The following is a 17,788-nucleotide window of genomic DNA, read 5'->3' on the forward strand; positions in this document are numbered from 1 at the left end:
TAGCTCTTAAAAAAAATGTGCTCTAGGTTTTTTTGGGGGGAGTGGGAGGGGAGAGGGGGGGGAGGGATAATGCCCATCATAGGCTTTGTCATACTAGTAAAGAACCACTCATTGTTATATATGTATCTTACGCAGCTGGAAAGACTGGATTATGAAGAAGGGATGGTATCTCAGAGTGGGGATATGGCTGATAGTTTTGGTATTGAGGAATACTTTCTACTCACACAAAACCCTGAAACCTTGTTCAGCTTAGCCTCATTGATGATATCTTCATTATCTGGACCTGTGGCAAAAACACTATCCACATTCCTCAACACTCTCATAACTGTCTATTTTCCTGGCCCTCTTTAGCTCGTTGATTAACTTCATCTTTTATGGATGTCAGTCCCCACTACTCTGATTGCTACATATGAATCTTAAATACATCAAACCCACCAACCACCAAGAATTAATAATTTTCAGTCTTTTCATCCCTTTCTTCTTGAGTTGCAACAGATTACACTTGGTTTCTATTAACTACTAGAAAGAGACGCAAACTTTTGGTTCTTTTCTTGCTTAAATATGTAACTTTTCTGCCACAAAATGACAAAAATTCCTTTTAAAATATTATAAAGCTAGATTAAAAATATCTGCTCACCAACAGGCAGCAGGAGGAAATACATAAAAGATGTGGAAATGCATGAGCTTTCATAGCCAGTGACACTTTCTTCTGGAAGAAGGGATGAACAAAGAGGAAGACAGATCAAACAAAAGATCTTTGAGGTTTAAGAAAGGGGAAGAGTTATAGAAAACTTTTCCAGAACTCTGAATCTGGGGAAATTTCCTGGATGTGATGAGGACAAGCTGATTGTTGGCAATCCTTTTACTTCATCCATGTGCCTTTCCCTTCAGCCCTTCTGGCAGAAGGTGGAGCTATTGACTCTGGCTGCTCATTGTTCACACATCTTCATGCATTTTCCCCTGCTGCCACTTGGTGGATACATTTTTTATCTATCTACTTCATACTTTTCAAATGCTCATTATTTTCATTAAAATCAATTTACATCAAGAAAAATTAACTGCTTACTAAACAAATGTTCTTGTGGTGCACATAATGCAGTACTGACTATTCCTTTGTATTAAAAAAGAGAAAAATCTTAAACTGAATTATTGAAGCTATGAGAACAGACATAGAATGTTACTTATTTGCTTTGCTCGATTAAACATACCTGAAGATTTTCTGGTGGTCCTAGTAAACTGTCAAGGTTATTGCTGATGACAAAATGTGTCTCAAGTCCATATGACAGTGCTGCTGGTTTAGCACTATGCTGAAAATTTACAGGAATAGACAACCTTACAGGTGGTACTTGAGGTATGCAGTCACTGGCAGCATTTGGTGTGTACTGAAGCCCAGGAGCAGCAACACATGCCACAAGACTGGCTGTGTAGTTTCCAGAGTAATCCTGTCAGTGTGCATAAGGGTTGCTTGAAAAATAAATTCTACTCGAATGTTTACTATATATAAAGGGAGAGAGCAATCAAAGCAGTAAACACAAAATGTTCATTAGTAAAATATTTCTTAATTAAATGGTCAATGATGCAGAACAGTAAGAGCTGTAGATGACCAATAAGAAGCTCATATCTGAGAAAAACTATACAACTATACATAAAAATTAAAAAAAATTGAAATGACTATATCATTCTAGTACCCAGTCTTTGTATTTTACCTGGAGACTGTAATCACTAGTTGCCCTCCAAGACTGCACTGGACTGTTCCATGTTGCCTGTGACCATATGAGATGCAGTGACATGTTGGTAAGTAGTCCATGTGGAGGGTAAACAGTGGACCTCACATGAGGGGCTCCTCTGTGAGATGTCACAAACCAGCCATGAAAGTGAGTAGTTGTTGTAAAATCCAGCAGCAACCGGCCATCTGAATCGGCAGCCACTCTCTTCAGCTGTGTATAATGAAATAAATTTGTTGTGTATCAGAAATTTTAAAATAACATTGAATCAATGATATAAAGCAAGTAATTTATCTTCAGCAAACATGCTTCAGCTCAAAAAATGCATTAATAAATAAACTCTAAATTCATTTCAGGTTTAATAGTTTTTTTTAGTTATGCACAAAATGAGAATATATACAGTGGATAATAATTTTTAATATTTCTGGTCTCCCAAAAATAATGAAATTTCAATGCTAGTCCTTGTTTTGTTTGGCTATTTCATCTCTGATGAAGTTTTGTGAGGTTTTCTTTGTGTTACTGAATGTGATGAATTTTTTAGCCTTTTTTAGTAGTACTGTTTAATGTTTTTGCAGTAAAGTATTTTCATTCTGCCATTACTCCATTTCCACAAGATCCTGCATGATTATGTCATAAAAGATGTTTTGAAAGTGTGACGTGTGATGTATCTAGGGCCAGTTTTCAGAGATTGTATTATTGATTACATGTTAAAGGAATACTCCTATATAAACCCTTCCTGATATTAGATATGGAGTATCATCAAAACTACACAGACTCAATTGCCCTCTTAACATTATACAAGCTCTTTCCAAGGCCTGTGACTTTCTAGATGCCTCCTACATAACTAGAGTCTTGCCTCCATGGTGAAAAACAGTGTGTGTTGTGGTATCACTTCGAAACACAGGGTCAAACTGACAGACATCTCATTAATATTAAGAATGAACTGAGAGTGAGTGAGAATTGATTTTAACACCCATAAAAATTTGCTACTTAATGTGCTACTGTTAAGCCTAGCCAATATGATGAGAAATGTGCAAGCTTTCCTTCAAGAATGATGGATACAACTGATTCTACAACATGCAAACTTGTCTGGTGTATCACACATTGACCATATCTGGGATGCAGCTGGTTGCCAGTTATTCTTTGTGGTCATCCAACAACCACTGTTGATGTTATGTGGACTCCATTAAGCAACACACAGAGGGAAGTTTCTTGAAAAACATCCAATCCCTCTTTTATTTCATTTCACGGTATTCAGAGGTTTTAATTGCAGCATATGGGAGCTTCGTATTACACTTAGTTTCTTAATTTCTTTGCGTGTTTTTGGGTACTTGCATTGTTTAAGTCATAAATTTCGGGCATATTATAGTATTTGAGAGTTGTAGCATCAGGTTTTAGTACCTGAATAGTGTAAATTCGCGTAGTCGTTTGTCTTCTGTTTTTGTTTCGAACAGCCGGTGTCGGTTGGTCACAGCCAGTGTGCTCCCTGCCGCCGTTGGATAAGCAGCTGCCAGCAGCAAGTCGTATACTCCTAGCTCACTTATTTGTTACATAGTTTAATTCTTAATTTCTTTGCGTGTTTTTGTGTACTTGCATTGTTTAATTCATACATTTCAAGTGTATTATAGTATGAGAGTTGTAGCATCGCATTTTAGTACCTGAATAGTGTAAATTCACATAGTCATTTGTCTTCTGTTTTTGTTTTGAATGGCCAGTGTTGGTTGGTCACAGCCAGTGTGCTCCCTGCCGCTGTCGGATAAGCAGCTGCCAGCAGCAAGTCGTATACTCCTAGCTCACTTATTTGTTACATAGTTTCGTATAGGAGGTGTAATTTCGAGTTTTAGTTACTGTAATCATAAATTCAGGCAGATTGTAGCACAGTCATTAGGCATTTGTACAGGTTAGTTCATACATTCTTTGCATGTTTCCCTTGCATTATCTAGGCATGGACTCGTGTTTCAGTAAACGTTGTTCAACATCGATTAGAATGGACAGGAACTGTGATTGCTGTGTTCGGATGAGGGCTGAGTTGGCATCCCTTCACTCACAGCTGCAGGCGGCACTGACTTCAGTCATGCAGCTTGAGGCTGTTGCCAATGGGCACCACTGTGGGGAGCCAGACTTGGGTATCACGGGAAGTCAACCTCATCCCGTCTGTCCCCAGATTGATCTGCTGCTGTGGTGCCCATTGGCAACAGCCTCAAGCTGCACCACCGAAGTCAGCACAGCCTGCTGTGGTTGCCCCGGTTGCTGCCCGCAGTGGGACTGAGCCCTCACCTGTGGTTGATCGGGAGGTCATTCCAAGGCATGGCAGACAGCGAAAGACGTCCCCAGAGGCTGATCAGAAAGCCTCCCCTGTGTGTCTGACAAACAGGTTTCAGGTACTGTCTCTGGCTGAGCCAGATGCAGCTGCCTGCCATGTTTCAGAGGATGATTCTCAGCCTTCAAGGTCCGGGCAATTGCAGAGGGTGGGCTTATTGGTAGTTGGGAGCTCCAATGTTAGGCGCATAATGGGGCCCCTTAGGGATATGGTGGCTAAGGAGGGGAAGAAATCCAGTGTGCACTCCGTGTGCATTCCAGGTTGAATCATTTCTGATGTGGAAAGGGTCCTTCTGGATGCCATTAAGAGCACAGGGTGCAGCCACCTGAAGGTGGTGGCACATGTCATCACTAATGACGTGTGTCGCTTTGGATCTGAGGAAATTCTGTCTGGATTCCAGCAGCTATCTGATTTGGTGAAGGCTGCTGGTCTTGCTTACGAGATGGAAGGCAGAGCTTACCATCTGCAGCATCGTTGACAGAACCGACTGCGGACCTTTGGTGCAGAGCCAGGTGGAGGGTCTGAATCAGAGGCTCAGATGGTTTTGCGACCGTGTTTTCTGCAGATTCCTTGACTTGCGCCGTAGGGTGGTGGGGATTCGGTTTCCGCTGAATAGGTCAGGAGTTCACTACACTCAGCTGGTGGCTACATGGGTAGCGGAGGCTGTGTGGCATGGACTGGGCAGTTTTTTAGGTTAGAAGGCCTCGGGAAAGTATGCGGTGGGCTGCAATCTCAAAGGGTGCATGGCAAATACAGGACGTGCTTGGATCAAGGAACAGTCAGAATTGTAGTTGTAAATTGTTTTAGTTGTGCTGGGAAAGTCCCTGAGCTTCAAGCGCTAATAGAAAGCACAGAAGCTGAAATCATTATAGGTACAGAAAGCTGGCTAAAGCCTGAAATAAGTTCTGCAGAAATTTTTACGAAGTCTCAGATGGTGTTCAGGAAAGATAGATTAGGCAGAATTGGTGGTGGAGTGTTTGTGTCTGTCAGTAGTGGTTTATCTTGTAGTGAAGTCGAAGTAGATACTCCGTGCGAATTGATATGGGTGAAGGTTATACTTAACAGCCGAACTATGTTAATAATTGGCTCCTTCTACTGACCCCCAGACTCCGATGATATAGTTGCTGAACAGTTCAGAGAAAATTTGAGTCTCGTAACAAATAAATCCCCCACTCATACTGTTATAGTTGGTGGGGACTTCAACCTTCCCTCAATATGTTGGCAAAAATACTTGTTCAAAACCGGTGGTAGACAGAAAGTTCCGAGATTGTCCTAAATGCTTTCTCTGAAAATTATTTCGAGCAGTTAGTCCATGAAACCACGTGAATTGTAAATGGTTGCAAAAACACACTTGACCTCTTAGCCACAAACAATCCAGAGCTAATAGAGAGCATCATGACTGATACAGGGATTAGTGATCACAAGGTCGTTGTAGCAAGGCTCAATACCGTTTCTTCCAAATCCACTAGAAACAAATGCAAAATAATTTTATTTAAAATAGCGGATAAAGTCTCACTAGATGCCTTCCTAAGAGACAATCTCCATTCCTTCTGAACTGACTATGCAAGTGTAGATGAGATGTGGCTCAAATTCAAAGATATAGTAGCAACAGCAATTGAGAGATTCATACCTCATAAATTGGTAAGAGATGGAACTGATTCCCCATGGTACACAAAACAGGTCCGAACGCCATTGCAGAGGCAACGGAAAAAGCATGCAAAGTTCAGAAGAATGCGAAATCCCGAAGATTGGCTAAAACTTACAGACGCGTGAAATTTGGCATGGACTTCAATGCAAGATGCCTTTAATAGGTTCCACGACGAAATATTGTCTCGAAATTTGGTAGAAAATCCAAAGAAATTCTGGTTGTATGTAAAGTACACAAGCGGCAAGATGCATTCAATTCCTTCACTGCGCAGTGCCAATGGTACTGTTACCGATGACTGTGCCGCTAAAGCGGAGTTATTGAACGCAGTTTTCCGATATTCCTTCACCAGGGAAGATGAATGGAATATTCCAGAATTTGAAACATGAACAGCTGCTAGCATGAGTTTCTTAGAAGTAGATACCTTAGGGGTTGCGAAGCAACTCAAATCGCTTGATACGGACAAGTCTTCAGGTCCAGTTTGTATATTGATTAGGTTCCTTTCAGATTATGCTGATACAATAACTCACCAATAGATCTGTACCTACAAATTGGAAAATTGTGCAGGTTGCACCAGTGTTTAACAAGGGTAGTAGGAGTAATCCATCGAACTACAGACCTATATCATTGACATCGGTTAGCAGTAGGGTTTTGGAGCATATACTGTATGCAAACATTGTGAATCACCTCGAAGGGAATGATCTATTGATACGTAATCAGCATGGTTTCAGAAAACATCGTTCTTGTGCAATGCAGCTAGCTCTTTATTCGCATGAAGTAATGGCCGCTATCGACAGGGGATCTCAAGTTGATTCCGTATTTCTAGATTTCCGGAAAGCTTTTGACACCATTCCTCACAAGCAACTTCTAATCAAGCTGTGGGCCTATGGGGTATCGTCTCAGTTGTGTGACTGGATTCGTGATTTCCTGTCAGGAAGGTCGCAGTTCGTAGTAATAGACGGCAAATCATCGAGTAAAATTGAAGTGATATCATGTGTTCCACAGGGAAGCGTCCTGGGACCTCTGCTGTTCCTGATCTATATAAATGACCTGGATGACAATCTGAGCAGTTCTCTTAGGTTGCTCACAGATGATGCTGTAATTTACCGCCTAGTAAGGTCATCCAAAGACCAGTATCAGTTGCAAAGCGATTTAGAAAAGATTTCTGTATGGTGTGGCAGGTGGCAGTTGACGCTAAATAACAAAAAGTGTGAGGTTATCCACATGAGTTCCAAAAGAAATCTGTTGGCATTCAATTACTCGATAAATAGTACAATTCTCAAGGCTGTCAATTCAACTAAGTACCTGGGTGTAAAAATTACGAACAACTTCAGTTGGAAAGACCACATAGATAATATTGTGGGGAAGGCAAGCCAAAGGTTGCGTTTCATTGGCAGGACACTTAAAAGATGCAATAAGTCCACTAAAGAGACAGCTTACACTACACTCTTCGTCCTCTGTCAGAATATTGCTGCACAGTGTGGGATCCTTACCAGGTGGTATTGATGGAGGACATCGAAATGGTGCAAAAAAAAGGGCAGCACGTTTTGTATTATCACGTAATAGGGGAGAGAGTGTAGCAGATATGATATGGGAGTTGGGATGGAAATCATTAAAGCAAAGACGTTTTTCGTCGCTGCGAGATCTATTTACGAAATTTCTGTCACCAACTTTCTCTTCCGAATGTGAAAATATTTTGTTGAGCCCAACCTACATAGGTAGGAATGATCATCAAAATAAAATAAGAGAAATCAGAGCTCGAACAGAAAGGTTTAGGTGTTCGTTTTTGCCGCGCGCTGTTCAGGAGTGAAATGGTAGGGAGATAGTATGATTGTGGTTTGATGAACCCTCTACCAAGCACTTAAATGTGAATTGCAGAGTAATCATGTAGATGTAGATGTAGATGTAGTTTTTAGAACCAGAGTTGATATACAGTTCTGTAAACCTAATAATTTGCATATATGACATAATTGGATTGTTAAAGATCTACTCACAAAGTGGTGGCAGGAGAAAACACATAAAAGAAAGTTAAGGAAATGTGCAAGCTTTCGGATGAGGCATTTCATCTAGTGGAGCCTCCAACGATCAGTCTTTCTTTCTCATCCTGTCTGGTAAGTCTCACCTGATCTGGGATTCTGGGTGACTTTTCTGTAGCTCACCCCATTTCCTAAACCTCACCAGTCCTTTTCTTTCATCCCTCTCCCTTTTCCTTCTCCGAGAAGAAGTAGCCATGCTCCAAAAGCTTGCACCTACTCTTAACTTTTCTGTGTGTCTTTTCTCCTGCTGCCACTTGGTGAGTAGATATAGTATCTATCCAATTATATTATATTTTCAAAAACTGATTACTATTTATTGATATAATCATTTGTTTAGCGTCATGTACCTAGTCTGTGGTATAAAATTCACTTCAGTCAAGTGAATCTTGTTTCAGTGTTGTAATTTTCAGTAATGTTAGTGTAGGAGAAGGTAACTTTAACCTTACTGGACAGTGACATGACCACATTCTCAAGAAATAATTCTGAATTCACACTTTGCTAACAATTTCAAATAACTTCTTCAACAGCCTATATGTGATAGAAGTATTTTAGTCCTCTCTCCAACAAATAGACTCAAACTTAAAGACACAATCATATAGCCCCAAAAGGGTCAGTGCTCATGATATGCACAGTGCATAGAAAGCTGTATTTATATGACATAAGACGTCACAAAAAAATGAACAGAATATTATGGTGTTCATATTTACAAAATGTCAGTTGTTTGAAGATGGAACAGCTGTGTACAGTGAAAGTGTCAGTGATGAGTAACTGAAGCACAGTTCTAAACAACTTAGGCAATAAAGTTAGTTAACGAATGACAGCTTGCCTTATATGTAAATAAATGCAAGCTACTATTGATGGGGAGAAGGAAAAAAAACTGTTACCTAGAGAACAGTATTAGAAGTATGTCACTTAACTCATACACTTAGGTCTTATGTTACAAAATGGTATTAACTAGATTGATTGTGTAAAATAATATGTTTTAATGAAAACTCTAAGGATCTTATAAATATATAGCATTTATAAAGAAGACCATGTACAGAACTCATATGCAACTCATTCTTGAGCAACAATATGTGTATGATGTGTGTTCAAAAAATATCAGGAATTTTCATTGTTTGAATAACTTTATTTATTTGTCTACATTAAATGTAATCTCCTACAAAGTAGTCCCTATTAGATATTATACAGTTATGACTTAAATTCTTCCAATCCCTGAAACACTTTTGGAACTTGATCTTTGGGCTAGCTTTTAGCTCGTCAGCTGTGAACCTTTAATCTCATCTAAGCTTGTAAAACAACGGCCCTTTTAGGTTCTCTTATTTTTTGAAATAGAAAAAAGTCACACAGAGTTATATCTGGCAACTATGGAGGCTGGGGCATCATTACAATATTGTTTTTCACCAAAAATTCATGACCAAGCAATGAAATGGGGCAGGCACATTATTGTGGTGCAAAACCATGAATTGATTTGCCACAAATCTTGTTGATCTTTTTTTCTTCTTTTTTTTCCTTCTAGACTGCTTCCTACAAATGATGTAGAACTTGCAGATAGTACTCCTTACTGACTGTTTGACCTTTTGGCTCATGATGCACAATGCCATTAAATTTAAAGAAAACAATGAGTAGAACCTTCACATTTGACTGCACTTGCTTAGCTTTTTTTGGTCTTGGTGATCCAGAATGCCTCCACTAGGACAATCAAGCCTTAGTTTCAACATCATGCCCTTATGCCCATGTTTTGGCACCTGTTATGATGTGTTTAAGTGATTCTGCATTGTTGTTGACTTCATTAAGTGACTCCTGAGCAACTTGCATTCACCGCTGTTTTTATCAAAATTCAACACCTTTGTCACAGATATGACTGTCACACATTTTGTCATCCAAAACATCCAAAAAGATTTCATGGTGTGAGCCAGTTGATATGCCAACATTATCAACTACTTCTCTGATTGTGATTCAGCAATCATTCATAATCATTTCTTTCACTTTTTCCATGTTTTCAGTGGTCATTGATGTGCTGGGTTGTCCAGAATGTTTGTTGTCTTCAACTTGTTCACAGCCATCTTGGAAAGACTTACATGACTCATAAACCCTTGTTTTGCTCATAGCAGATCCATCAAAAAGAATATTCAGTGTTTCTAAAACTTTGATATATTTTATTCCATTTTTATAGCAGGATTTAATGCAAATTCTCTGTTCCATTTTTAAAACAAATCAGTAGTCCCAGTTTTAAACAAACACATCACCTTCTTGATGACTGATGACAGGCTAAACATTCAGTCAAATAATTTTCAGACATGTCAACAACAAAATTGCATGAACTGGACTAATACAACCCACAAAGCTGGAAAATTCCCAATATGTTTTGAAGAAACATCATATGTTCTGCTTAAATACATGAGGGTCTTTGAGGAAAAATACTATGTTCCTTTTTTTTGTAAAAGGTTATTGTGCGAATTTAAGTAACTAACATTTTAGATGGAGTAAAATTACACTATTTTTTTATATGGCACAGTTGCATGCCAATGTTAAGAGAAATTAATGTACAAAAATATTCAGTCAGACAGTAATTTTTTTTCCTGTTTTCCATAAGTTATTGGAATAAAATGATGAATCACAGCTGGTGATTACTTCATAGATAAGATTGTTCTGCAACACCCTCAAAGCTGCTTGATGTAAGTCCTATTAGAACATACAGTGTGTGATTATGAAAGTGATGTTCATACTTGAAATTTATTTCAATTAGTCTCCATGAGTTGTGAAGAGCTGTTGAGCAGTCACAGGTTAATGAGGATCTCCAACATATATCATGATTTGTGGAGTCCACACCATCATCAGAATTCAATGAGAAATTGTGTTAATTTAAATACTCATCAGAAAAACAGTGTAAAATTACAGTTGTCTTTGTCAACTACAATGTAATAACTAAATGGTCAGAGGTTTATTTTACAAAATAATGCACAAAACATACCCCAACTTTCCACATACTACAAATTGTGAAATTCCCATCCAGCCATCCAACTTTCAATTTCCTGTGGTTACCCATAACTGAATTAGGCAAATACAAGGATGGTTTAACTGAAATTGAGTCATATGATTTCCATCACCATCTTGTTATTAGAGCCTGTTCTCTGTCTCTAATGATCCCTTCACTGACATGATGCTAAAATATTAGATCCCATTCCTTGTCATTTGTTTCAATGAAGTAAGTTTGCAACCTTCTGTGACAATCATGCTACATTCTCATTAATTTAAATAAGTGCATGAAAGGAGCAGAACACTCATGTTGAGACTAAACACAGCCCTCCACTTGGTCGCCTATCCTCCCGTGTGGATGTCCCTGTGTCCACACCCAAACTCAAATGCACACCTACACCTACAGAGCCCATCCCCCTCCTCAAAACCTACTATGCCCTTACCCCCCCCCCCCCCCTCCCCTCCCAGCCACCAACACACAATGATTTGTTACTGCACCACCAACACACAAGGATTTGTTACTGCACAATTATTTTAAAAAGAGTAGAAATTTTGCTTCATCAGACAAATGTTTATAAGTTTTTTGTTAATTTTAAACTTACAAATGGAGCTGCTGAAAACATCTGCATTACACAGGTATTCTAAACACAATTTACTTAACTTTTATATCTGTCAAAATATAAACATTTTACACACCTGTAGAGTTGCATTCAACAGTTGCTGAAGTTTTAATTGACTGCCCCAAAGCAATGGCCGATAATGGAAAGACACCTCCAGCTCTGTCTGATGCTCAACAGTACTCCAACCAATGGGGGGTCCAGAGGCTGATAACCTTTTTAGGTATAGTGATAGAGAAACAGTCACATGGTTCTTGTCACTTCCTTCTACCTGCCAAAAGTGTTATTGTTTAGCACAGCAGTTTGTTTAGCTATTTTTATGTGGTGAAGAACACTAATTTTTGTTCTTTAGGTTCATGTTTTCCTCATTTCCTTTTAGATGTATGAAATTATATCAAATAAAAAGGTCACAATTTTTTTACATCAATTTTTAGTCCTTGATCTATCAATATTTCATGAAATGTATAGACAGTTCAGAATAACATAGGCACTGAAATATCATATTAATATATCAGTTTTATGACATTTGATGATCAAACCTAATCCAAAAATTAGTGAAATGATTGTACAGTATTGTAGCAATAACAGTTTCAACTCCAAGATAAACTATTTTCACGTGTACAAAAACTACCCCGCACTATTCAGCCTCTCTGGGGTATTACTTGTCTTGTTGCCAGGAAAATCTTTAAATTCCCTATCTGAATCCCATGAGCTGACCTAAAAAGTTTGCCAAATGCTATTGTAAAACAAAGAAAACAAAAAGGTACAAACCAAATACTGAATATCTTTATTCAGCTTTAAAGTAATCTCCATTTGCAACCATTCAGGTATGGTAATACCTATAAAGATGTTGCAAGCTTTATAACAGGCTTCTTTTAGAATTCATTGTCACATTGAGATCTCTGTCTTTGGATGTTCTTTGAATCTGTGCAGTTGTGTATTGTAAACTTGATAGTTGCTTAACTTACTCTATATTAAACTGATAGCATCAGGTCTCACTCTCAGTGATGATAGTTTGCAGAAAAGATCAATCACACACATGTCAATCAGATCTCCAGATGTGAGATTTAAAACTTTCCCGGTGAACATATTTTTCCACAAAATTTCAGGAGAACTGTCGGATGTTGTAACTTCCTGCCACAATATTTCAGCGCAGAGTCTTCTGGCCATCTTCAGGTGATACTGAGCTCTGGTATTTAAGGCCACAATGGCACATATGTGGTGGATTCACTTGGCATTGCATGTGTGCTACTTGAGTGTGTTCGATACTGCTATGTAGTGTGCTCTCTGTGGTGAAAACTCGCCGCATCGATTTCAGTTCAATTGTCTTCCCATGGTTCCATCACAGAACTACACCAGCTACATAGGATACGAAGTTTTTCAATGATTGGATTCCATGCCGAATTCAATCAAAAATGGGAGACTCAATTAATAAGAGACTCCCTCTCAGACAGTCATATTTCCAAATATTCATTAATAATAGAACCCCAAAAGTTAGAAACATGGGCCACAATTTTTGTCTCATTGTAATTCATGAAATGACCAGTGGAAATACAGTGTTCAGTGATGGCAGACTTACAAGGCTGAAGAAGGCAAGTATGCTGCTGATTTTCTACAATGTGATCCTGCACAGTATGTGTTAGCCCTATATAAGATATGCTGCATTCACACAGAATCCTGTAAACACCTGCCTTGTGCAGCTCTAGGTCATCTTTGACAGATCCTGACAGCCATGAAATTTTTGCAGGAGTGTGAAAGATTGCTTTCATGTTATATTTTCTTAGTATTTTGCCTATTTTCAATGGAATATTACCAATATATGGTAAATAGGCAGTCGTTTTAAAGGCCTCTTCCTCTTCTTTGCTCCGTTGTTTACAGGTCTGCAGTGCTCTCTCTACTTGCTGGGACAAATACCCATTCTTCAGAAATACAGTCTGCAGGTGCTCCAGTTCCATTGGCAAACTATTGGTGTCTGAGATGGCATGGGCTCGGTGAATCAATGTCTTCAAAACACCCATCATTTGTGCCAAATGGTGACAACTAGCCACTTGTAAGTGAAGGTCTGTGTGAGTGGGCTTTCTCTATACTGTATGACCAAGTGTGCCATCACTCTTAAGTCACACCAAGATGTCTAAAAACAGCAGACAACCCTCCTTCTCCAACTCCACAGTAAATTTTATGTTTTCATGTATGGAGGTCAGATGTTGTAGGATCTCTTGCAGCCAATCCAAAACATGAGGTCAAACTATAAAAGTATTGTCAACATATTGCCAAAATACTGCTGTTTTAAAAGTGGCTGAGGCAAGTGCTCGCTCCTCAGGATGATCAAGTTGTGTGGCTGACTAACAGGGGAAATGCCATGGTCAGTCTTAATCCTACAGAGTGTTACAGCAAAGTGCCATTGCATTTGGAATACAATACATATAAATGCCTAAAATATGAATGCACTATGTCATATAGCAGAAAAACGGAAGAATTCTGGTCTACCATCAGAGCTTGAACTCGTAGACCTCCCAAGTTGCGCAACTTATCCAAAATCACAAAGAAAGCATTCCATTGTGACCTATGGTCAGTACTACTGATTCTCTTACCTCTAGGCTAGCTCTATATCTAATCAGTTTAATGACTCCCTTAGCTGGCCACTGTGAATACGATTTCAGATCTCTCAGATCCTCAGTGACAAAATCAGAGATAGTCCAAACAAAAGTTCCTGTAGAGGCCATGTTGAATCTGTTGGCAGACCACTTTCTGTCTGAAACTATAAAGTTGTCCTATCATGCATTGACAATCACATACTTCATGTATGGTGGTAAATTTTATGAAGTAACCAATGAAATGTCTTCAGAAGTGGCTAATTTCTTCATGAAGCTTTCTGAGGAACACACATAAAGATGGCTCCATTTCCCCCCATCATCATTGTAACAATATGTTGTGAACAGGTTTATGATATGGCCATGTAGCACCAAAGCTACTGAAAAGTTTCTTGGTCACATGATTCGAATACACCTGAACATTTGGTTCACTCTCAATACAAAGGGAGAAGGAAATTTAAATGATTAATGGAAAATCTCATATGAGATGTGAAACAAATATAACAAAGAGATAGAGGGGTTGGCCAGTACTTACCTCAGCTCAGTACAGCCGATAGATACACATAAAACACATAAAACAGAACCGAAAATTTAGGTTCCTAGCTTTCGGAACAAATGTTCCTTCATCGGGGAGGAGAGAGGGGAAAGAAAGGGAAGAAGGGAAAGGAGATTCAGTTACTCACAACCCATGTTATGAAGCAACAGGGAAAGGAAAATAGGGAGGGTAGCAAGGATGGAGGCATGGTTGTCAGAGGGAAGCCAAAGATAATCTACTGTAAGTACTGTGCCAGCTTCAAACCAAAGAGGATGCATACAGAAGTAAAGAGGTATATAGTATAAAGATAAACACAACTATGTAGGATGAAAAGATGCGTGAATGGCTAAAGAGGAAAGGGAAAGAGGAGAAGACTGAAGAGTAAATGGGATTGAGGTTGTTTAACGTAGGTTCAGTCCAGGGGGATGGCGGGATGAAAGGATGTGTTGGAGTGCAAGTTCCCATCTCCGCAGTTCAGAGGGACTGGTGTTGGGTGGGAGAAGCCAAATGGCACATACGGTGTAGCAGGTTCCTAGGTCCCTAGAATTATGCTGGAGGGCATGCTCCGCTACTGGGTATTGGGCATCTCCTAGGCGGACAGTTCGTCTGTGTCCGTTCATGCGCTCAGCCAGTTTAGTTGTTGTCATGCCGATGTAAAAGGCTGTGCAGTGCAGGCATGTCAGTTGATAAATGACATGTGTAGTTTCACACGTGGCCCTGCCTTGAATTGTGTATGTTTTACCAGTAGCGGGGCTGGAGTAGGTGGTTGTGGGGGGATGCATGGGGCAGGTTTTGCAGCGGGGTCGGTTACAGGGGTAGGAACCGCTGGGTGGAGAAGGTAGTCTGGGAATATTGTAGGGTTTAACAAGGATGTTACGGAGGTTAGGGGGGCGACGAAAGGCAACTTTGGGTGGTGTGGGGAGAATTTTGTCAAGGGATGATCTCATTTCAGGGGTTGACTTGAGAAAGTCATATCCCTGGCGGAGTAATTTGTTGATGTTTTCGAGGCCAGGATAATATTGGGTGACAAGGGGGATGCTTCTGTGTGGTCTGGGGGTAGGAACATTGTTGTTGGATGGGGAGGAATGTATTGCTCGGGAAATCTGTTTGTGGACAAGGTCTGCGGGATAGTTGCGGGAGAGGAAAGCATTGGTCAGGTTATTGGTGTAATTGTTGAGGGATTCGTCACTGGAGCAGATACGTTTGCCACGAATACCTAGGCTAACCTCCGTAACATCCTTGTTAAACTCTACAATATTCCCAGACTACCTTCTCCACCCAGCGGTTCCTACCCCTGTAACCGACCCCGCTGCAAAACCTGCCCCATGCATCCCCCCACAACCACCTACTCCAGCCCCGCTACTGGTAAAACATACACAATTCAAGGCAGGGCCACATGTGAAACTACACATGTCATTTATCAACTGACATGCCTGCACTGCACAGCCTTTTACATCAGCATGACAACAACTAAACTGGCTGAGCGCATGAACGGACACAGACAAACTGTCCACCTAGGAGATGCCCAATACCCAGTAGCGGAGCATGCCCTCCAGCATAATTCTAGGGACCTAGGAACCTGCTACACCGTATGTGCCATTTGGCTTCTCCCACCCAACACCAGTCCCTCTGAACTGCGGAGATGGGAACTTGCACTCCAACACATCCTTTCATCCCGCCATCCCCCTGGACTGAACCTACGTTAAACAACCTCAATCCCATTTACTCTTCAGTCTTCTCCTCTTTCCCTTTCCTCTTTAGCCATTCACGCATCTTTTCATCCTACATAGTTGTGTTTATCTTTATACTATATACCTCTTTACTTCTGTATGCATCCTCTTTGGTTTGAAGCTGGCACAGTACTTACAGTAGATTATCTTTGGCTTCCCTCTGACAACCATGCCTCCATCCTTGCTACCCTCCCTATTTTCCTTTCCCTGTTGCTTCATAACCTGGGTTGTGAGTAACTGAATCTCCTTTCCCTTCTTCCCTTTCTTTCCCCTCTCTCCTCCCCGATGAAGGAACATTTGTTCCGAAAGCTAGGAACCTAAATTTTCGGTTCTGTTTTATGTGTTTTATGTGTATCTATCGGCTGTACTGAGCTGAGGTAAGTACTGGAGAAGGAAATTTGTCATTTTAGATCTTTTTCTTGAACAACAGCAAGATAAGCATCTCAGTCATTCTGTATGCCACTAGCTGATGGACACAGATTTATATCTCAGCATACAGCCATTGTAAATAGATTATTATACAGATCTACAACAATTTCTGGGAAGGACCACTTGGGTTCCAAGGTGAAACATCTGAAATGTATGTTCTGAAAGAATGGGTATGGGGTATGAGATACAATGTTAGTACTTTACAAGAAACAAAAATGGGGAAATGCAGAAGTATCACTAGATGATCCACCTATTGTTTTTCTTCCACATCTAACAAAATAGGTCGGGTCATGGAAAGATGAGGCATAAGACATTTTTTAGCACTTAAGAGTATTAAGGAGACACTGATGAGTTAAGGACTGTCTTGGCTTCAAGGTCTCTGGAAATAATCTAATTTTCCAGCCACTGTTGCAGAACACTAAGGGCAAAAAAAATTGAAAACTTGAGCCATTAGGATTTTGTGAGTACAGCCTCACAAATAAACACTGAATAATGTTTGATGATATTAAAAATCTTGTGCCATGTTTCTACGTACCAGGATTCTGTTATGAAAAAGATAGTATAAATTAGAATGTGAGAGAACAACATCAATCAGAACAGGGGCAATAATCTTAGTGATGTGTGGAAGAAAATTCTTGATACTGAAAAAATAGAGGATTCACCAAAAACTGATACATCTACCGCTGACATTGACAGTCTCTGGGTGCATGGCAAAATGATAATGTACTCTGATCAATTTCAAGCTGTCTCTCAGCTACAAAAGGCAACCACTATAGCAGCCATAACAGTCAATTGCCCCTAACAAAGACAATGAAGATGATCATCAAAAACTTGAATTTTTACTCTGATTTGATGCAGAGAATGTTTTGTGCTTATTCTCACCTTTGAATCTCAAGAGATTGTTACCAATTTTGTGGCAGAAACTGTTACATTGGATAAAAGTTTCTGTCATTATTCTTGTTGATGGTAAGCCTGATAAAGGGACATCAACATAGGTTTCCTTCCATTCCAAAAGTATTTGATCTAGTTAGAATTACATTTTTTATTCAGTTTCTTATCATTTTTACATCAACACTATAATCATCCCAATCATGGTTGAAAATTTGTGACACTGCTTGATGTATATGCATTGATCTGTTCCACTATTGTGCACATCTTCAAGTTACTATATCAATGAAAATA

At 39.7% G+C, this 17,788-nt stretch overlaps 1 protein-coding gene across 1 annotated transcript in view; it reads right to left on the reverse strand.

Moving 5' to 3' along the window:
• Positions 1-17,788, reverse strand: part of LOC126464541 (extracellular matrix organizing protein FRAS1-like) — a 471,206-nt gene that overhangs the window by 70,909 nt on the left and 382,509 nt on the right. Inside the window, exons 14-16 of the mRNA XM_050096241.1 lie at positions 11,401-11,592; positions 1,707-1,937; positions 1,209-1,442 (exon numbers count right to left, since the gene is read on the reverse strand). Coding sequence (XP_049952198.1) covers positions 1,209-1,442; positions 1,707-1,937; positions 11,401-11,592 — 657 coding nt within the window. The remainder of the gene's footprint in view (positions 1-1,208; positions 1,443-1,706; positions 1,938-11,400; positions 11,593-17,788) is intronic.

This window comes from Schistocerca serialis, chromosome 1 (genome assembly GCF_023864345.2).
Source record: "Schistocerca serialis cubense isolate TAMUIC-IGC-003099 chromosome 1, iqSchSeri2.2, whole genome shotgun sequence".
NCBI classification, from domain to species: domain Eukaryota; kingdom Metazoa; phylum Arthropoda; class Insecta; order Orthoptera; family Acrididae; genus Schistocerca; species Schistocerca serialis.